The sequence below is a fragment of the Sceloporus occidentalis genome, unplaced genomic scaffold (assembly GCF_023333645.1).
Source record: "Sceloporus occidentalis isolate IW3139 unplaced genomic scaffold, rSceOcc1.0.p SCAF_2, whole genome shotgun sequence".
Classification (NCBI taxonomy): domain Eukaryota; kingdom Metazoa; phylum Chordata; class Lepidosauria; order Squamata; family Phrynosomatidae; genus Sceloporus; species Sceloporus occidentalis.
This window is the reverse complement of record NW_028316982.1, coordinates 206,062,667-206,085,374: the sequence shown is the minus strand read 5'-3', so window position 1 is coordinate 206,085,374 and position 22,708 is coordinate 206,062,667. Positions and strand designations below refer to the sequence as shown.

Here is a 22,708-nt window from a genome sequence, read left to right as displayed (position 1 = left end):
AACAGGACATCATGGGTTAGTCATTAGGATAGTCCATATCAGTGGGAGTGACTGAATCAGTCATTCAGGGAAGGTCTGTCAGAAAAGATCCGTCTTGACAGCTTTTTTAAAGCCATCAAGGTTGGTAATATGTCAGATCTCCTCCGGCAGGCCATTCCATAATTTGGGAGCAGCAGATAAAAAGCCCTCTGGGTAACTGCAGCCAGCCTAGTCTTTCTTGGCTGTAGTAAATTTTTCCCAGAGGACTTAAGTGCGTAGGGCAGATTACAGGGAAGAAGGCAATCCCACAAGTAGGCTGGACCCAAGCCATGAAGGGCTTTAAATGTCATCACGAACACCTTGTACAGTGCCTGGAAACTAATGTTTCATATAATACTATCAAATACTTTCCAAAATTACTTTAAGGCTTTTTGTAGCTACGAAACCATTCCTGCTGCTAATTCTCCCAACTGTAGGACATACTTTTATTGTGATGTTTATGAATATGGCTTTAATTGACAACACCATGCCAGTACATTTTAATTGCCAGTTTAACAATATAATTAAGCTTTGGATTTATGCACTCTTGCAACTAGAGTGCTGTGCTAGGCTTGAAGCAATGAATGTAGATAATAATGAAGGCAGTAAACTGAAACAGTTTGTCATTTTGGATGCTGTTAGTTAAATAACATTATAATTACTGGTACAATAGGTATTTTTTTTAAAAAAAATACAGGATAAGGATTCAAGATAAAAAACCTTGCATGCATTATAAAAATGCATTTTAAAACATATAAACATTAAGGTCTTGAGCTGTAGATGGAAGACTAAAAGAAGACTTGTATTGAAAGAGGCAGGATAAATCCAACTCTCATTTCCAAATAAAAGTGATAAATTGAATCAATGGGATTTGTTAAATCAATGCTTACACAAGTCCCATTGTTTCTCTGGGTCTGCTTTGGTTGGGACTAGCCCAGTGAGTCTAATTATTTTAACACAAGGATAGTCCTCACACCCAGAAGACAATTTTGTATGATCTGTCTGCTTTCCTTTTCAACTTATTGTCCCACTTACTGCTGCTGTGCTTCCCTGCTATAGTTCCCAGCCACCATCACTTTCAGACAAATATATCTGAGGTGCTTTACAGACCGCCCAAAAAGGGCGGTCTGCCGGCGCCTCCATTTCCGCTGCCAGGAAGCCTCAGCCTCCAAATGGGAAGGATTCCCAGTGGTAGAAAAAAAAGCCGCAAAAAGCGGCTTCTTTTTGTGGCACGGTAATGACGCCGCAAGGTGCCAATGGCGCACTTGCGGCGTCATTACTGCACCGCAATGTGTGGACGCTAAGCGTCTGCGATGTCAAAATGGCGGTGCCCATGTGTATAGGGCGCCACCATTTTGTATGTACTAGGTGCGTACTAGGGTTAGTGCGTCCGGAAGGGATGCCCTTTCGTAACCCTAGTACATACCTAGTACGTACTTTTTGCCTGTGCGGAACGGGCCAGAATCTGCAGGCCTAGTATACTGAAAGAACAGAATAAAAATTGGCAGCAGTCAGCAATACCAGTGCTGAGAACGTATCCTTGGAATAGAAGATAATTGTGGAAAATATGTTTGGTGCCATTGTGCCTGAAAGCAGATGTAGAAGAAAGTTCCTTCCAAATGATATGCAAAACACAAATCTAAAAAAAAAAAAAAAAAATGAACCCTGGCTTCCTTATGGACAAGGCAGGCTGCTGAACCAGGGCCAGACCTAAGAGTAAACAGCATCTTTGTAAGGACATCAAATTGCTGCCACCCCACCTCAATGTATAGGTTGTTTTTGTTTTTTAAAAAAATTACAGTGCTTATGAATTTACAGCATTTGGAAAAAACAAAAGTGTATTTTCAGTGCTTCTCATGCATGGTAATTCCAAAGTAAAGCCATGCTCATTTAATTTTTATCTAGATAGAGAACTTGTGACCCCCCAGAAGTTGTAAGATGACAACTCCTATCATCACTTGTCACATTGGCTAGGGCTGATGAGAGTGCATTGATCACCTTTGATTTATATGCTGAAATTCTCTGTTCCACACAACTATTAAAGGTGGAGGAGCCATCTCCAATTTTCAGTCTAGCAAGGAGGCAGGGAGGAGGCAATTGAGACAATGTAGCTTCATGGGGAAGGGCTCTCCATTTGTGAGTGCACACACAATCCCTTTCCCTGCTGAGCATGCCTTGCCTCTCCTTCATCAGGGCAGCCTTTCTTGGGGTCTGACAGTTGCAGGGGAAAGGTTTGGGATGGGGCACAAAGGGGATGGGATCTTGTGACCCATGTAATGTGGGGGCTGGACAAGGAACAGCATGGGTGGAGTGTTACACTCCATTTGCTTGATATAGGCGGGATACAGATGGGCAAAAAGGGGTGTGTTCATGACGTCATGAAGGTAGAGCCTTCAGACGGCCCTTACCTGAATGCCGCCATGAACACGCCGCCTGCATGCCCCAAGCGGGAAGAAGCAGCATTAAAAAGGTGCTGCTTTTCCCCGTTTCTTTTCTGTATGATGCGCAGCTCCGTCTGTAAGCTGCTGCACCAGTACGCCAGAATTGTTACGCTGCTAATTTAAGTTGCCCATTTAAAAGCTCCGTGTCTGCTGCGTCACATAATGAGTCGGGGTCCTGGAACATGCGCAGTTTGCAGTCAGGCTTTAATTGCAGCGTCAGCTGCCATGCAGGTGTGGAAGCTGCAGCACAGCTGCAGCGCATTTTAAGACTCGTAACCCTAACCCTAACCCTAACCCTAACCCTAACCCTAACCCTAACCCTAGAGCAACATGTACGCATGCGCTGCTAAAATCGGGGAAAGTTTGGAATTTAAAGTGAACCCCTACACACATTCCTGTGCCATTTTCACCTAACAATAAAAACCCCTAAAACTTTAAATATTTACATATGTACAAGGGAGGTGATGGGGGATGGCAGGGGGACAGCGGTGGCAGCGGCGACAGCTGTGGCTGTGCATTGCAGATTCAGCAAGAGCGCGGGGACCAAAGGAGAGGAGGCATCCATGATGCTGGTGACATTGGCAACGTGCAAGCGGACAAGGATGCCAACACCAGCTGATCACCAGCTGGCAGGAGACCACTATTGTTCTTGGGCAGGGCGAGGGAAAAAGTTTTAAAGGGGCTTGGGCGCTTTAAATGTGCACATAAGCTTTCTGCCGCCGCTGCTGAGCGCCGCAGCTGCGCAGCTGCACATCCGCCAGCCGGCAAAAGAAAAAAAAAAGGCCCGTTTTTGGCCGCCCGTGAGGAAGCTGCCTCTCTCTTTGCAGCGTCCTCCAAGGCGGCGGTTTGGAAACTGCGGGTCAGAAATGGCCCCAGGTGAGGAGTCTTCACTGCCCCCCATGTTGAAGCCCCATCTCCTGAGCCACGCCCCCGGGGCAGGCGGTCTGGAGGCTCCGTATTCAGCAGAATACACCTCCAAGACGTCTTCCCCTGCCCGTCTGTATCCCGCCATAGAATCTCCAACTTTATTTCCATCACAGCAGTGAGAAAAGTGCATATGCTCTCTTTTGTTTGGAAAGTTCTTTCAAGCCCCATTTTGGTTCAGAGAAACTTAAAAGTGAGGAAATAAAAAGAGGCAATTCTGTGTTTGGACTGGTAGATACCAAATCACTGATTCCCCCCTCCCCATCCCCAGAGGATTGTGTTTCATTTGTTTTTAAAGAGAGGTTACATAAGCACAAGCATATTGCTTGCTGAAGCAAACAAACAAAAACAAAGAAACAAATAGTAACTGCAAGGGTTAAAATAATTTCAGTCTTAACAAATCCTTCTGTTGAATAGATTTTAAGAAAACCAATCTAAACATTCTATTTTAAATTATAAGTTTAAACTGTAAATAGCTTGCCCTCATGATGGCTGTCCATGTAACCTTTGGTTGTGATCTGAAATAAATACAGATATAGTGCTGAACTGAAAGAACTCTCTCCAGCTTTGTACACGTTGTACACTCTACTGCACACTTTACTGCATTTCCTGTATACCGCATGATGGACCTACAGGAGGCAGAAAATTTACATTAGCTAAACCTCATTGGTTGGGTCTTGGTATAAGGTCAAGCTCTTCTGGATATTGGATCAATGGTATCTATTGAATGTATTTGAAGAGGAAACTAGTCCACAAAAATGTATGCCATCACAAATGTGTTAGATTTTAAATTGCCATATGATTCTTTGTTATGTGTACATGTGCGCATGTTCCCATTTATCTGGAAAGGAGTAGGTAAGAAGGGAATATGGTAGCTATCTAATTATAGTAGCCCATAGAAAGCTATCCATCAGCCATAGGGGATCATTTTGACATTTATGTTAAACATAGAACAAAATTATTATAGACTAACAACTAATTTGTAAAAAAATATTTGTTGTTTTGTTTTCTTTATCACTTCCACTGTCCCTAGTTTTTCTTTTAAAATGCCATCAGTCTCTGGGAGGCATTGGAAGTTTGTTAACTGCATGGAATTCATTATTAAAGAGTTATGACAAACATTAAGAAGTACAAATATTGTGTAAACAGTCTTTAAATATGACACTTAATCCAATTCACCTTTCTCTGTTCACCTCGGTGTAAGCCTGAGGCTCTTAACGTATTGTGCTATAGAAGAAATAAATCAAACTGGATTAAACTCTAATTCTGCTGAAGTGAGAGGTAGCCACCATGCACAACACTGTGCATACATAAATTCTTTTGGAAGTTTTAAGAAAATGTCAACAGGAATGTGTGCACAGGAGGTAGCACAATATTATATTCACTTTCTTTTGAGTTCAAGCTTCCATCACAGCCGAGCTTGGAAAAGTTACCTTTTGAGCTACACTCCCAATAGTTCCTAGGCAGTATGCCCCTCATGTTGCTTGGGGATTCTGGGAGCTGTGGTCCAAACAGTAAAATGTCCAAGTGCTGCTTAATGCTCCACTCCAACAACATATGACCATGGTTACCAGTGTTTTTCAAGCTTATCATAGGTCACATTACTGAACTACACTCTTACAGTTCTGCTAGTCCACTTTTACTGCTCTGGCTGCCTCCTGTTGCATTCTGGGGTTTGCAGTTCAGTGAAGCCTAAGAGTTCTCTCCCTCTACTGCAAATCCCAGAATGCAACAGGATGCAGCCAGGGCAGCTGAAGTGGAATAGCAGCACCATAAGAGTGCAGTGCGGTAATTCAATGGTTGCAAATTTGAAAGTGAAAAGAGACTGTATTGTTAGCTACTATTTTTTAAAAATTAACTAAAAATTGTCAGCATTACTGGCCACCAACACCACTTTATGTTGTAACCCCCCCCCCCGCAGAACTTCTAAAAGTTCTATCACCAAAATTAATACTACAATTTGATAAATTTGATATTTTTAGAAGTAATGACTTCTGTGTGTATGTATGTATCAGTGCTGCTGCAATAGTGCGTGTGTTTCATATGGATAATATCCCACATATTCAAAATAATAACAATCAAAAAGGTCTTTGACAAAGGAATGGCAAAAAGATTCATCTTTTTGGATGGTGAAAACCAATTTGTACATGTAGCCAGAATGATCCAATATTTTTAAATAAAGTTTATTATGTAATAATCATAATATATCAAAATAATCCCTTCTTTATCTACCACATTTCATGTGTGCCAAAAATGTGGTCGATAAAAGCTCTTTGTATCACTTCATCTCCATGCCAGGAAAAAACATTTGGTAAATTTCTGCCGATTCAGAGTTATGTTGAGAATATATACGCTTTGCCAGTTTAAAAAAAAAGGTAGAGATCCAAAGTACTTGGCAAATTGGGCAACTCCAGACTTTGGAGATTGTCACTTGCTTCACAGACCTTGGAACTGTATAATCAAGCTCTTGCTGGGAATCAGGAAGTTTCAAGTTATCTATCTATCTATCTATCTATCTATCTATCTATCTATCTATCTATCTATCTATCTATCTATCTAATTTTACCAGAATTTCATTTAGCAAGAAAATATTACCAGTTTCAGTCTTGGTTCATTACACCGGGGGAGGAGAGGAATAATCTGTCAATGATAGTCAGATTGTTAGCCATGTATGAGACTGTGAGCTATGCAGAATCAAATCTATAATTCATGGTACAGTGAACAGAGTTTGTGAGGGTTTATGGCTATAAATAATGGTTCTGACAGCCTTGTATGGGGTTTGCATGGAAGCCAAGGGTTATATTTTATTGTCTCTGACACATACAATTAAGCAGAATAGGATTTTCAAATATATAGGCTGGAATCCTCTATCATATTTACATTGTATAACTTTATGTATATTTAGCTATGTAGCTGAAGAGCTAAGGAATCCTGATAGTGAACTGCAAAAATGTGTAATGTGACATCAGCAAGAGTGTTCCAATGCACACTGGGCACTATAGATGTGCATTAGTGCTCTTTACCAATGTCCTGTTGTGCATTGGTCCTATTGTAAATCAGTCTAATGCATAATGCTTACTTTGCTGGTTCCCTTATATAGTGCCATAACAGCAGCCCCTTGATGAATATGTACATTGCAAAGCTGCTCAATTCTATTTCCTCCAGACTTAAGTCCATTTATGAAGATCTAAGTCCCTAAGTGAATTCTAACCACTGTTATAAATGTTCTTTCATTTTAGTGTTTAAAGCAGAAGCAGACAGTATGACTTGCTTAAAATTACCATTTTCAAGTACCTCTATTTTGATATATGTTATGATTCTGCCCATCGTTATTAGATTTAATGTTTTTATGTAATTTTAACTCTGATTGTTTAATTCTTTTTTAAGGAGGGGATACGGTGTATATGTTTGTATGATTTTAAATGCTGTATGCTGCTTTAATTGTTTTCACAAAAAGTGGGATATAAATAAAAGTTTTATTTTTATTTTATTTTATGCACTGTAGGAAAACATTGGTTAGAGATGGGGAATCTGTCTCTCAAGTATCCTTGACCACCACTATTGAACTTGAGTTGTGCCCAGTGCTGCATAAGTGAGCATCTACTTATATGAGAATGTTTTCTCACCCCCTTTCCCCGCAAGAAATGGAAATAATATTTGGAAATCTTTCAAAAACTGGTCAAGTGTTGAGAAACCTCGATGAAAAGAATCCTGGACTGCCAAGAATTCACAGTTTGGGACTTATTCTACACAAAATTCTCACATGGTGATTTTGCACAGAAAACTGTAGAGGAAATAATATTTCATTATAAAAATATAATTTCCTGTGCAGAAGTTGTAGTGTTTTCTGTGCAAAACAGCTGTGTGTGAATTTTGCATAGAATAAGTCCTGAATTTTGAACAGCCTTCAAAAACAGTGTAGTTTTCAATACTTTCTTGCACTGGGAAGAAAATTGCTAATTTTCTGTGCAGAAGATGCAGTCATTCCTTCCTTCAAGAAGAAACTCAGAAAAGAATTGCATCTCTGCTGCAGCCCATTTAATCCCAGCAACAATCACAAAGTCATCAGAAAGGACAAGGTTGTGGGACAGCAGTGGGAGGAAGGAGCTATCCTAAACTAGTCAGACCTAGATTGTGCAATCAAATTCTTAGAAGACGCCTTTAAGACAACTTATGAATCACTGGAATTCTGGTGAGATTTGCTAGGTGGAGCCACATAAGACCAATTCTAAATTGCTAAGCTACCTGAACACTTTTGAATATTCAAGATGCTTGCAGTGAAATTCAAGTTGCTTTCACTGTTAACTTTGAAAGTGGTATATGACTTGGATCTCAGGGAGTGCCTCCTACTATACAAATAAGCACTGTTTGTTTTAGTTCATTGTACCTCAGTTTTATTAGTTCTAAAATATTCTGCTTAATATAATTTTTCAGTGTCTTGTACATTGTCTTGGAACCTGTCTAAAAGAAGAACAGTTTAGAAGATTCTAAAATAAGTGATATCAATACATTATTATTTAGTGGGGAGAACCATGGTACTCATATCTGGCTTGTGGGCTACCTATAGGTAGTTGGTTATCCAGTTTGTTGAAAAGGACTACATAAATATGGCTCTTGCCTGTTCCACTGTAGCTTAAGTTCTTATTATTGCAGAAACCCCAATTATTTCACAAATCTTTTAGGATCAGCTTTTACAATAATAAAACTCATTAGATCACAATATTGTAGCATAGAACAATCCACAGAACATCACGGGTTATTATTTCTAAGACAAGAATCATTTACATGACAAGCATATAGCAAGGAAGTAATTCACATCATTTTGTGTGAGCCTGGATTTTTGAACTTACCTTGCAATGACAAAGAGAACACAACTGACTCCAAGGCAGGCTAGGAGGACATACATCCAAATATCAGGAGAAAGAGGGTTTAGAAAGGAGAAAACACCTGGGTTTGTGCCATTAGGCTTTCGGTACAAAATACTGATTCCCAACGTCATGAAGGGTTTTGAAAAGTCAATTACTTTTTCTCTTACGTAGGTAATAGTAAGAGGAGCAACTGCCAAGTCAGCTTTCTGGGAACACAAAATAGAAAATGATCTTCTAAGATATTTATTTCCACTCAAAAACAAAACCAAAACAAATATATCCAAGCATATTGTATTTTGATTTCTTCACTTATTTGTTAAAGCATGCTAACAGAAACAAGAGGAAATTTTCTCACAGATAAAGGGGAGGAGGAGGCTTTTCTCATTCAGCAGCAATAGCAAGAAAAGCTAACTTCAGATCCTAATTTCATTTTATTCACTTTACAATAATAAAACTCATTAGATCACAATACTGTGTGCGGTGTGTTGTACTGTGATGTCTTAAGGCAGTGGTTCTCAACCTTCCTAATATCACAACCCTTTAATACAGTTCCTCATGTTGTGGTGACCCCCAACCACAAAACTGTGGTGTCTCAGTTTCTAAGACCATCAGAAATATGTGTTCTCCGATGCTCTTAGGCATCCCCAAAGGGATCGTAACCCACAGGTTGAAAACCGCTGTATTAAATTATATCATTTTTTCTATTTTTAAAGCACAATCCAAAGTTTCATCCTTGTTTATGTGACTACAGTAAAGATACAATGAAGCAGTATTGGTAAAATCCTAGTGGAAAGAATCTGTTATGCATAATCAAAAATCTCACAGAGCAGAGATCTGAAGAACTTTAAAGTTGGCATTTTCATGGGGGATTTTTCAAGTGGAAAATATAAGTGTACAGTGCAGGTGACTCAGATGCTGAGCCTTCAACATTCTTAAGAGATATGGACCCCCTATTCATACAATGAATAGTTGGGCTCTTTTAAAAGAGAATGTCATTCTATGGACATATTCAGTCTGGTTTAAAAGACAAGGAAGTCCCAGATTTTGTTCCTGTTTGTTCTGATTTTAAACCAGTAGGTTTAAAATAAACCAACTTAAGGAGATGGTTAAAAGTCTCTGATGATATCAGGGGCTGACAGAAAATATTCTGGGATAAACAAAACATGTATGGCTCTCTAACAGAAGATCAGAAAGAACAGGAATAAACTCTGGAACATTTCAATCAATCTGGATGTACCATATGTAGACACTTAAAACCACAAATCTTCCTGACAAACAATATATCTTTCCCACTCTAATTCTCAAGTAGCTGTTCAGAGTACAATCTTATGTGAGAGTAAAACCTATTACTGTAAACTCAACAGGACTTCCTAGTGATTTAAATTGTCTGCTAATTTAAATATTTGTATTAGGACATTACGGAATGAGTACAATAGCAAATACCATTATTCAATCTTACATGATCTATGAGTTCTTTCACCATCCCATTCCATTCTCCTTTGTCATTCTGGGCTCCATATTTACCATCAGACACTAGTTTCACTTCATAGATGAACCCTAAAATGTTCGATAACTCCTTCAATAAATCCAAACAGTATCCTTCAAATCTGTCATTTCCATAAAGGGGTTTGTCAGATTTCTTGTACATTACATAGGGATCTTCCTGTATGAAAAGACACAAAGACATTGGCGAGAAACTGGATATGTTTGAGATTACATCAATTTAAAAAATATAAGAAATATTTTGCCAAATATTTGCCAAAATTATATGTTCTATTTTAGTTCTCTCTCTCTCTCTCTCTCTCTCTCTCTCTCTCTCTCTCTATATATATATATATATATATATATATAGTCTAGCAAGTGTAAGGTTTAAAAGCTCCCATTAGCATTAACAGATGTTTGGTATACAAAGTATGAGAGATTAATTAAGAATAATGAATGCCAGAATGAGAATCATGTAGGAGCACCAAACTAGGGTTGAGCCAGATGAACATCTCCCATGAATGTTTTCATAAGAAAAAAGAGATAGGAGGCGAAATGATTTTTATTATTTGTTTGATTATTTTTAAAATGCCCAAACTGCTTTTAAGCCGCCACTCTCAGAGCAGTTTTTAAAATTAAGACAGAAGAATACAATGGGCCCTTGGTATCTGCTGGGGTTTGGTTCTAGGACCCACAGTGAATACCAAAATCTATAGCTGCTCAAGCCCCATTATATACAATGGGATAGTAAAATGGTGTCCCTCATTTCTTTTTTAAAAATGGCAAAATGAAAGTTTGCTTTTTGGAATAGTGGATGGGTTATTTTCAAACCATGAGTGATTGAATCTGTGAATGCAGAATATGTGGATAAAGAGGGCCAACTGTATAACAAACCCTAACAAATGATTACAAGTAGCACATGCTGAGGTTTTGGGGGTTTAACACTAGCAGTCTTCTTACAAACAATAAGGTCTTCACAGAGCTAATCAAGTCTGGTTATCAGTATGCAAAGAGGTCTTGGAGCATTTCTGAGACTGTGAAAAAGAAGTTGTAGCATAAGCTTTCATCGACTTGATCTACTTTCTCACATATCCACTCCATGCATCTGAGGAAGTACACCTAGGTTTAATCTGCACTGCAGAAATAATGCAGTAAGTCACTGCTTAAGATCCTGATTAGGTTAGTCATGCTTTAGTCACAGTTAAATCAATGGGACTTCAATTAATCAGAACTAGCTTGTTGACTTGATTTTAATGGGAACTGAGCATGACTAAAATAGTCTGGATCCGACCTGCGGTTTCTAGGCTATCTCTTTCGCTAACACTAGCTTAACATTTCCTTCTTTGTTGTGCAGGAAATATACAGTGAGGAAAAAAGCTTAAGCAAGTGTTTTTCTACATTTTAAAAATAGATTAGATTCCACTACTTTTTTAAAAAGAAAGGATGATTAATGTATATTTCACCGAATAATTCTTCATGCAATGATTTTTTTAAAAGGCAGAGAGCTCACCTGAAGCAAGAGAGAAAGGTCAAGACAGACATGTTGCTTTTCCCTTCTCTCCCAAATAATTCAAGCAGAGATGTAGTTCTCACTAATGCTAGTTTCAAGAAGAAAGCTGAACATGTTTTATGACAGAGTTTTGTTTATCTGTTTTAGCTTTATTTTTTTAAAAAAAACACAGTGTAGTGGGCTAAAAATATTGGCAAAAAGGGTGATGCTAGGATTATGGGAAGAATGTACATACAGTCAACTCTCCATATCCATGGATTCTGCATCCATGGATTCAACCAACCATGATTCAGAAATACACACACACACACACACACACTCCAAAAAGCAAACCCTGATTTTATCATTTTATATTAGGGACATAATTTTACTATGCCACTGTATATAATGGAACTTGAGCATCCATGGATTTTGGTATCCATGGAGTCTCCTGGAACTAAACCCCAGTGGATACTGAGGGATCCCTATATGCATGAAAATGCAGTTCTAGTTCACATATGAACTGGATATAGTTGAACGATTGCCTGCTAAACACTGCTCAGGAGTTGGACTCATGTGAATTCATAGGGCTGGTGTATCTACTGTATGGAGCCCCCCATGCCTGTGATAGTGAAAATGGTTCTCCAGAATCACCTGGATGAATTCATGGCACAGGTCCCCACAAATGGTCCTTCCATAGTGACAAACACAAGTAGTGGTTAGGAGGACTCTCAGGCACCAAAAATACAACACAGATAATCTATGAAGTGAAGGAATGGCTTGCCAAAACTTACCAAAATAGTGGTGACTATGAGTGTTCGGTTTGCCAGAGAATCAGTGATATTGGTAGATCTGTCTTTATTGTTGTCAGTCATATTAAGGCCACTGTTTGAATTCCAAACCCCGATCTACAGAGAACATAGCAGGTAAATAGCTTCTGACCTTCATTTATGATGTTAAGAGAATGACACTGCATATCAATGAATGTGCAAAACCATTCTATACAGGAAATGTATGTGAACTATCACATCACAGAAGCAGACTACAACACTAACCATATGAGATATAGAAAGAGTGGACCTGTCACATTGTAAAGTAAGGAGTCTACAAGGAATGATGGATTATTAAGACAGTTAGTCAGAGGAAACACAGTGTTCATTCCAAAGCAGGCTGAAATGGGTTAGTTGTAAGTGTAATGTTAGTTGGGTAGGGGAAAAATATCTCTGTAATAGTTAGCAGATATAACTAATCTAACCTGGATTTTACATTATGCTATAAATACTGTAGTTGTTTAGGGCTGTAATTCTGTTCTCTTACTTGGGAGCAAAAAGGTACTTTTCTGGAATCCACTCAAGGTTTTAGTCTCAGCTTCAAAGGACATACCAAGGTGTTAAACCCCATTTCCAAAATAGCACAAGGGATAGCTCTTTTAAAGTTTAGACCAAAATTAGGAGCAGATTCATTACCCCACTGGCATGAGAGCCACCAGACTGCATTGGTGTCTGTTGGCTAAGGGACTTTGGGAGTAAGCCCCAGGGAATCCCACTGAATCAGCATATACAGCATTGGATTGTTAATTTTTGTAAATGGAGAGGGGAAACATTTGAGATTACTTCCTTAAAAACCAACAACAGATTACCAGTTTAGACATTATGTTGAAACAGACTAACTTTTCTCTACTCCTCTAAAACTACTGATAGCACAGATTTATTTTAGTTACTTCATGTCTATTGTCTATGACAGAAGCAATAAAATAACCCACTAATCAAGTGACGTAGCTCAGAAAACTGAAGGGTGGGGGAAAAGAAAAATCTGTTGTTACTGTCTCTATGTTTTACATTATGTAGCACCAGGATTTTCAGATACTTTGGTTTTCTATGTGCAAAAGGCAGATTTCTAGTTTCAGCAGAATTTGAATCTGATTGCATGGGTGTAAACTGCAAAGAAAGGCATGGAATATTTGTAAATTTTTAATCACTTAGGACTTTATACCCTCAGTATTTTATACCCAGGTTATAACTGCTACATAAGATGCAGTCTGAACCTGTGTCTTACCAGTCTTATGCACTGTACGGACACAACTGGAAGACGTTTGGGAAGGTACCAGGCCTCCAAATGTTGAACTTGAACTCCCACTCCCACAATTCTTCATCACTGATTCTGCTGCCAGCAGCTGCTAGGACTTGCACTACAATAACCATCTGGAGGGCTGGCAATCGCCAACTAACAATCATTATTTTAAAAGCAAAATTTCATCATAATTTGGGGATAATACCAGTGGCCCTCTTATTATGTCAGTTAAAAAGAATCTCATATTGATGTGGCATTATGAGGTCTGTTAGTATGGGAATAACCATTGAAGTTTTCAATGGCTGAAAAACAGCAGATCATAATGCTAGTGCTCATTGCTAATGATTTTGGTTTTTTACTGCCCTCATTCTTCTAAGACTTCACACTTGATTTGGTTTTCATGATTAAAGCTGTACTTATTTCTGTGAGTATGGGCTCAAAAGCACAAGCTGCCTTTTGCTTTTGTTACTCTGGGTCTGACCACCAATTTCAGTACCAAATCATCTATTCCCTCCTGATACTTCTGTGTTTCTGGGATAACACTGCTGTGTTTTTAGTTGCATAGTATATGCCTTCATCTGTTTAATCTCAAAGGGAAATCAATTCTGTGATATCGATTCCCCAGTAAATTAAATCCTTGTAACCTCATTTTTGTCTATCTGCGGAAAAAGAATATAATTAATGTCTTTTTTTCCCTGAGCATTAAACACTGTGCCAGGGATGAGGATAATGATTGAGGCCCTCTTCAGACCAGCCTGGGGGCAGAATTGGGGTGTTGCATCCAGATGATGCACACCCTAACTCCGCACCGAAGGTGCCATGATGCCGCAAGCCACTCCACATGGCGTGCACCACCATGGCACTCCATATGATGCAGTGCGGAAGGAGTGCCATATAGCTGCACCGCTGTGGCTATGGCACCCTTTCGAGGGCACAAAAAGGAGCCACTTTTTGCAACTCCTTTTCACACCCTTGAAAGGCCAGATTGGGGCAGCAGCGTGCAGTTGCCACAGCCCCGATCTGGCTAGGAAAGGGGCGGCATCCTGCCGCCCTTAGGGGCAGTCTGTTGAGCCCCTGAGATTCTAGGTTCTTGAGTCTCAGAGAGCATGAACAATGGTTGGGGTGATGGGGTCATAGTCCAACAACTTCTGAAGGGCAATGAGCTCCACATCACTACTCTATGCAGTAAAGAAAGAAAGAGACATGTTAGTCTGTTTCAGTATAACAATATATAAAGAAATTCAGATACAGCTGATGAGGCAGACTGTAGTCTATGAAACCTTATGCTAGAAATTTCTTTTTCCCAGTTAGCCTCAAAGGTGCTATTGGATACCTTTATGTCTTTCAATGCAGGGAAATTATATATCTATGATGCTGTCACATACTGATTGAGAGACCAATGGTCCATTTTGCCCAGTGATATACTTTCCTAGAAGCAACACTTTAATCTCAAGTATAGTTTTTCAGCCTTATCTGAGATGCTGAAAACAAAGACAGCAGGAACTGAGTCTTAGAACATACATATATAAAGTTACACATTTTTGACAGTTCAATCCTATACCTATATTAACTTGCTTGAGAGTAATTTAATTCAACATAACTTAAATCTGTGTAAATACATATCAAATTACACTACAATGACTATAATGCACTATAATTTGAGACTTAAATTTTCTTGACAAAAAGAAACTGGAAAACATTTATACAAAACATGGTACAACACAGCCACAAAATATATAGAATAAAATATGTACACTAGCATTGGAAAAATGGCAGTGTATGTCAACCTTACACTGATGAGAAAGATCAGTAAGGTGTCAAAGGAATGAGACCAGGGTATTACATCACTAGGGTGAATTGATGAGATTTATTGCAGTTTAGTGACAAGTTCAGACTAGAATGACTAGTTGGCATTTTCTAATTTCACCAGAATTTGGTTTAAATTAATTCAATATAGTTTAAACTGTCTATAAAGAAAAACATCACCTAGATATGTTATATCAGGCAGTGTCATATTTATCACTGTTGAGAAAAATGAAATCTCTTGTTACTAGTTTGCTGCATTTCTCTCTCTCTCTCTCCTTGTCTCCTTTTTTAAAAATGCTGAGCACTGGGAAAGTAATTTGTTTATATACTGCTACAGTGTTTAATTATATGGCCTTTGGGAAAACATTTGTGATTTATTGAAAAAAACCTATGATGTATCCATTCATAGTGTTGTACTGAATGGTGGCTCTGCACCATTTGCAGAGCAAGACAACTGATACCTGCTGATGCCTCCATTCCACTTTGTACCTCCTGCAGGGCTTCTTGTGGGGGGATCTTCATAGCAATGTGGCATATGACCCAGAGAACTGGGGGATTGGAGAGATCAGCCAAGAATGGGTGACCTGCCTTGCATAGGTGCAACACATTCCATTAATACAAACCACTATTGGGTACAATTCACAGCATATTAACTAGCCTCTGAACACTTTGTAAGATTTGTAAAGGACACTATTTAAGTTAATACTATTTGAAAAATTCTGTGCACAGTACGAAGACGATGGGAAAGTCTTATCTTGCAGAAAATACTGCAGGTGTCATCCTGCAATGTAAGATATATTGCAAAGATTCTATAGGGATTTCAGCATTTAGTTGATAGCTGTATTGCACTCTAAACTGGAATCTGTTTCATACAGAATTGACCCTCTAGTCTATTTTGTAGCAAAACTTCCTATGAGTTCAGTAGGCTAGAAATGCACCCACAGGGATAGCTAAAATGCAGTGGTTCATCAAAAATCTATTCTACACAGCAAAGCACATTCTAAGACAGACCTCTGTTGTCTCTAAACTGCAATTTGAGATCATTTATCAAAACCCCGAGGAAGAGTTTTTGGAGACTCAACCCAGCAGTTTCTTATATCATCTCTCCACATACAAACCTTCTTCCATACTTTATATAAATGATTAGTAACTTCACCAGCAGCCTTAATTTAGAAAAGAACAAAAAAGAAAACAAAAAGGTCTTCATTAAATATGAAAAGCAAATCTATACTGTGCTGTACAACCTTAGTATTTTCATTTAAATCTTCAAACAGTATAAAGATTTACTGAGCCAGTTTTTGTAGGACTGTGTTTAATAATTGGTAGCACAAGCATTAAGCACCGTTGTGTTTAATTATTGATAGTACTGACCATATATTTATTTAAATTAGAGGTTTTCTTAGATTAGAACAAATGCTTAGAGCCTAAGATCTTTTCAGTACTGGCCTCTTTCAGAAAACTATTTGAGGACACATTTTGATTATGGACAACACTACACATTGTTGCATCATGTCTGAAGTCCAGAAAAAGGCCACCTTCCACAGTACAAGAAGTTTCTGAATCCTTTATCTGGCCTGCACTGTAACAGAATTTCTTGACTGTAATACAGATATACTTCACTTAACAAAGCCTTTGACAAAGAAGTTCCTTTTACAAAGTCATTTTACACCCCACCTTTTTCTTCCTTATCCTGATTAAGTCCAAGGTGGGTTTTTAAGCAGTATTGACACTGGGAAGATGGTGAAGGAGGGCTGAAGTAACACAAATGTTCAGAATGAGGTTGCAATAAAGTTTGAACTGGGAAAGAATGGGATACTACTGTAGCCAGTCCTATGGTAGTTGTGTGTGCCTGCCTACAACAGGAAAGGTAAATAGAGCAGCTGCTTTCAGAATCCCTTACTGGATATGTGTGAACATGCAAAACTTACCTGACTTGATGGTTTCATTTCACACATGCATATTGTTAATTTTTAATAAAAACTTTGCTGAAATATATTGAGATGCTCTTTTTTTGTGGTGTATGAAACCTTTTCCCTGTTCTTAACATGTTATTCCTACCTCTGGTACCATTTTTTTGTTTGTTTGTTAAGAAGTGACACATGTACTTTGTTAACTGAGATATACCTGTAGTAATGTTTCATACAGTTTTAGCAGCTTTGGCACATCTACTGAAAAGATTAACTAGTTTCCACAAGAATATTTTTTGCTCTTGGGGATGGGGGGATGGGAAAGGAACAGGGAACAATCCTAAACCAGCCACATTATTTATATATTAATTTATGTGACAGAGGATCTGGATAGCAGTCTTGTTGTTTATAGGATTCTCAAACCTGTCTAGATAAAATATAACTGTATCTGACCTTTTTGCTTGGATGTGATGTCTAATTCAACAGCTTACTGAAAGTGACATGAACAGAATATAAATTTTATGAACCTCCTTTGTGCATGGGTAGTGACTGTGTATGAAATGACTGTGTGTGCCTGAAGGGATTCCATAGAGCTCATCAGAGTCATCCCCCTTGCCACTTCATTCCTTACTATGAAGGATCATATTCTTCCTTAAGAGCCTGCCTGTGCTTTGAGATCTGCCTCAGAGGCTTTTCTCTCTGTCCCACCACCCCCACAGGTACATCTAGTGAAAACACAGGGGAGGACCTTCTCAGTGGCTGCCCCCAGACTCTGGAACCCCTTTTCCCATAGATGTTAGACTGGTACCCTCCCTACTTTCTTTGCACAAAGAAAGACTTATCTGTTTTGACAAGTATTTGATGAGTGATTGTATAAGGCCCATCTCACCTACACAATGTACTGGAACTGACTAACTGCTGTGCTGCTACTGTTGCTTTGTGAATGTATGCATGTGTGCACATATGCATGTTTATGTGTTTAGTGATGCATGTTTTAACTTGGTTTTAATTATTTTAATTGTTTAATCTCTTTTAAACTTTTGCTTTTTGTGCATTTTTAGCCTGGCCATTTGCAATCAGATGAACAATATTGACATATTGAAGAACCGCTCATGGATCAAGCTGCTGCGGGGCAGATTCCCCTTATACCATTTGGAAAGAAACACACACAAAAAAAAGACATAAAACATTATAGTTAAACTCACGGGTTTTAATACAAACAACTATACTACATGTTTTTTTTTTCTTTTCGTTTTTTTTACCAACAAAATAATGCACTATCCAGGTTATGTATTCCTGAACAATTCAGGTTAAAAAATGAGACTGCATATAGGGGCCTAAATTCAACATGACATTGATACTGGTGTACTAGTGTGAAAGAACTTAATTCTTCTTTGCTTCCTCCTACAGCCTGTGGAGCTGCTTTATAACCAGAGGGTTTCCTAGGGCTCTAAATCAGGTTTTGGGTGTATGGTGGATGCTACTAGAAGGGGAGAGTCCCCTTTCCTCTGGATTCTTATGATCCACCAGTGGGAGCCAAGTGTTGTGCTTGTACAAACTGAAGTATATGTATACATTTTATTTATTTGGTCAATATATTTATCTCAAGTAGATACAGTATTGTGGCTGTAAGCAGTTTTTGCTTTGTTACTTAAGGATGATGAGGTACTGTCATTTTGTACAGTAAAGCATAGTTTCAGATGTCAAATGATAAAAGAATGTCAGATGTGAATTATAATACAAATAATGACCCTCATCCAAAAATGTGCATGTGCGTTAGCTAGGGCATGCATGCCTAGCCCTGGAAAATAAGCTTTAATTAATTATTCTAATTAGCTGTTTGGCAAGGAGGACACAGCAGGAGGTAAAATAGCTGATCAGAATATCTGGAGCATTTTTAACAGAGCTACAGGCATTGCAGTTCTTTATTAGACTTAGCACGGCTTTTCAGCTTTCTTTTCAGCATGCTTCCCCCAGGTTTCCTTGCTCAACATTTGGTTCCTAATTAGAATGGAACCTAGAGCTAGAGCTAATGGAACCTATTGTACCTAGAGCTTATTATTAGCTAGAGGAGGTTTAAAAAATTGAATTACTGACTTTTGAAATGTAGGCAAGATCCTGCATCAAAGGAATAGCTAAAATATTGTAATTATGATCCATCTTCTTATCTGACCCCTGAAACCCTACTTAAAAGCCAGCCAGCTATTCTGAGTGATGGAGTTCTGTGGTGCTGGCCAGTGCAGCCTTGCAGGATTACATGACAACCCGCCACCTACCAACAGTACAATGAAGAATTGTGACAGACTCTGCTTCTGCTCCTTGGTGGAAGGAGCCTGGCCACTTCATCCTGCAGCCTCCTGCTTGTCTGCATCACAGAACTCCATTGCTCAACATGGCTGGCTCACTTTTAAGGTGGGTTTCAGGTTCACTTGTGGGCAAGGCAATGGTGACATAATTGGAAAGGTAAATAAAAGCAGTTATAAGGTCATAAGTCTATCTTATGACATTGCAACTGCCTAATAGGATGTCAGAAAATTATAAGCAAATACAAGTGGGCAAACTACAAAACAGTGTATTGGTACAAACCACTAGGACTTTGTGAAGTCGAAGACTTTCATGGCCGGCACTCATAGTTTTTTGTGGGTTCTTTGGGCTACGTGGCCATGTTCTGGAAGAATTTATTCCTAGGAATAGCCCAAAAAACCCCACCTGCAAAAACTACAGGAGCATAGTGGTAGTCTCCCGTCAATATCATGCGATAACACAAATATTATCACATGATGTCACAATTATCCTGTGAATAAATTCTAGTGCCACTTTTTATTCATGGAAAAGCTATATGAATAAAAAGTGGTGTAGAATGCCTCTTTAGTCAAGGGATTATCGTGGGATAATCACGACATCATACGACATCATGTGATAATCTTCATGCTATTGCATGATACTGACAGGAGCATACCGCGGTGCTCGCATCTTTTTTGCCAGTGTAATAATCTCCTAGGACTTTAACTGAAGAAATCCTACTGAAATGAAAGGAAGATATGTAAAAACAGGGAAGTGTTCTTCTGCAGCACATAGTTCTTTCTATGGGACTTTAAGAGGATAAATTCCAGATGGATTATACCCAGTATTAGTTCACTACACCTTCTAAAACCCACCTTCAAATAAGTATAGTCTTGCTGACAGTACCATCTGGCTCACAGCATGAACACAGTGATACCAAACTGGTTACCTTTTCTGTTCCTTCCTCCTTGAGGCTAATGATGTCCAGATCAAAATCCTTTCTTAAGCCATCTGTTTTGTTGAAAGTAATTCTCCCTGTCAAACCATCCCAACGAGCCTAGAGAGAGATTGAGAGAAAGAGATGATTAACTTCACTTTAATGCTTAACCTCGACATTTGGAACCCCATCGAAAATAATTGCTTCATACTTTCCCTTTCTTGCTATAATTACTTTTGAAAACACTCTGCATAAAATACTCTACTTTGATTGGTTTTATATTTTTCTTTCTCAGCAGTTTTATCAGTAGTATACAATAAGAAGAGTTCATGTATACAAAGTATACCTATGGCAGACTGTTCAACAAAATTCAAACTCCAAACAATACTTGATAAGCAATTTTGAGCTGTCACTTATCCTAGTCTTATCTCAGTCCTTTGCACTGTCTCTGAATTACTAAAATGAACAGCAATGCCATTTCCGATAGATATTAAAACAATTCTTTTATAAAAAGTCAACAGGCAATAACCTAGGATCATTAGAATACCTTCACTTCAATCTAACTTATACTATAATTAATAAATAAGCAATAAACATCTTGATCTCCTAATTATTCTATTGATTAAATATTAATAAGTGATCTTTCCAGTTTCACATCTCTGCTGTTTAATTGAAGTTGCAGCCAAATCTCATTCTATCCATAGATCCTGTATTATTTCTATATACATCGAGTGCCTTTTCCCCCTCATTAGTTGCACAAATCAAGACAATTTACCTCTTTAAGTTCAAACGCAATCTTCAAATACCTTTATTTTCAACAGATGTAATATTTCTACAGATCTGTATACCCAGCAGGAATTTGGAAATGCCCTTTATGAGCACCATCCCTCCCCGCCGATCATGCCAGATGGCCAGCTGCTTTTGAAACTTGAGATGTGTTTATAATAAACAACAATAACAATATGGAATGGAAATCTATTGTCCCCAGTTCTAACCTCATTCCAAAAATGTCAAAAATCTTACTGGGCTTGTGTAACCTTTTGGGTGTATCTATGACATTTTCCTGAATTGTGGCCATAAAAGTGTCAACTTTGTATTGTGCTGTGCTTGTGGCTGTAGACCTTTGCTGCAAAAAGCGTCTGCAAGAAGCTGCAAAAAGCATCGCAGTTGCGACGCATGAGTGCGCAAATGGCGCACTCATGACGTTGCAAGCGCAGGGGACATGCAGACGCTAAGCGTCCTAAGTGTATAGGGCGCTGCCATTTTGTATGTGCTCAGCACGTACTAGGGTTAGGGTATCCAGAAAGGACGCCCTTTCGTAACCCTAGTATGTGCCGAGCACGTACTATTAGCGCGTCTGGAACGCACCTACCTGACCTTTCCCCCAATACTGAGACTCAAAGGAGCTACCAAAATTTTAAGGTTAAAATGTATATAAAAACATCAATAAAATATATATTAAAGCCTGGGAGTAGCCATTGAGAAGTCCCTCCCTCTTGTTCCCACCAGTTGTACCTAGGAAGTTGGTGGGGCTGAGAGAAAGATTTGTAATTCAACTCCAGTTTTCACACATATAGTCCTAACTTCTTAGAATCAGTCATTATTAATTACAGAGTGTGACAATAAATATGCTAGAAAGAATGAAAGTTAGCCACTTGCTATTGTCACTTAGAATATATCTAACAGGGTAAAAATTACTGCTCTTATAAAGCATTTCCTGCATCCAAACTGTTGTCAACTGTCCTTTGGCAACTCACTACTACATTCCTCTGTATACTACAATAAAAGATGAAATGGCTTTTGTATTTTTCAAAGAAGTAGCCATGTTAACCTCTTGCAGCACAAAAAGCAGGAGGGGTGAGGGAGAAAAGGAATGTAGTAGCACCTTTAAGACTACTGATGGTTTTTATTTTAGCATGAGCTCTCAAAGATATAATCCACTTCTTCAGATACAATACAGGATGATATCCAGGCCTCAAGATATAGGTTATATTTACAGAGTTGTGGGAGTGGGATGGATTGTAATAGGGTTCAGAAAGATGCGACCCTTTTCAAAAATTTCAAAAGGGCTGCGGAGGTGATATAGGTCATTCTGAAAGATCTATATCATCTTATCAGCCCTTTGAAAAATTAGCACAAGGGTCATGATTTGCATTTTTCTGGATCCTATTACTTTCCATACCACTGTCACTCCAACAATTGTGTAAATAAGCTTTATATCCTAAGGCCTGAACACCACTCTGTACTAGATCTGAAGAAGTGGATTTATCCAAAAAAACTCATGCTAAAATAAAAACCAATTAATCTTCAAAGTACTGCTCCATTCCCTTTCCCCTTCTCCTCCCTCCCTCCTTTTTATGGCTTCTGTATGGCAACATTTATTTAGCTCCTCCTTTTTTATCAAACAGTTTAAAATACACAAAAGGCTCATGATACATTGCAACAGAGCATTTGTTTCCATTTGTAAAGTCACAGCTATTCTT

At 38.6% G+C, this 22,708-nt stretch overlaps 1 protein-coding gene across 9 annotated transcripts in view; it reads right to left on the bottom strand.

Moving 5' to 3' along the window:
- GRIK1 (glutamate ionotropic receptor kainate type subunit 1) overlaps positions 1–22,708 on the bottom strand; it is a 221,483-nt gene that overhangs the window by 39,204 nt on the left and 159,571 nt on the right. For 7 of the 9 annotated variants that reach the window (XM_089512115.1, XM_089512119.1, XM_089512123.1 and 4 more), the window contains 5 exons: positions 20,238–20,345; positions 16,217–16,261; positions 12,017–12,130; positions 9,711–9,914; positions 8,234–8,457 (listed from right to left, as the gene is read on the bottom strand). In XM_089512115.1, coding sequence (XP_089368241.1) covers positions 8,234–8,457; positions 9,711–9,914; positions 12,017–12,130; positions 16,217–16,261; positions 20,238–20,345 — 695 coding nt within the window. The remainder of the gene's footprint in view (positions 1–8,233; positions 8,458–9,710; positions 9,915–12,016; positions 12,131–16,216; positions 16,262–20,237; positions 20,346–22,708) is intronic. The other 2 variants (XM_089512120.1, XM_089512121.1) reach the window with 1 other exon arrangement.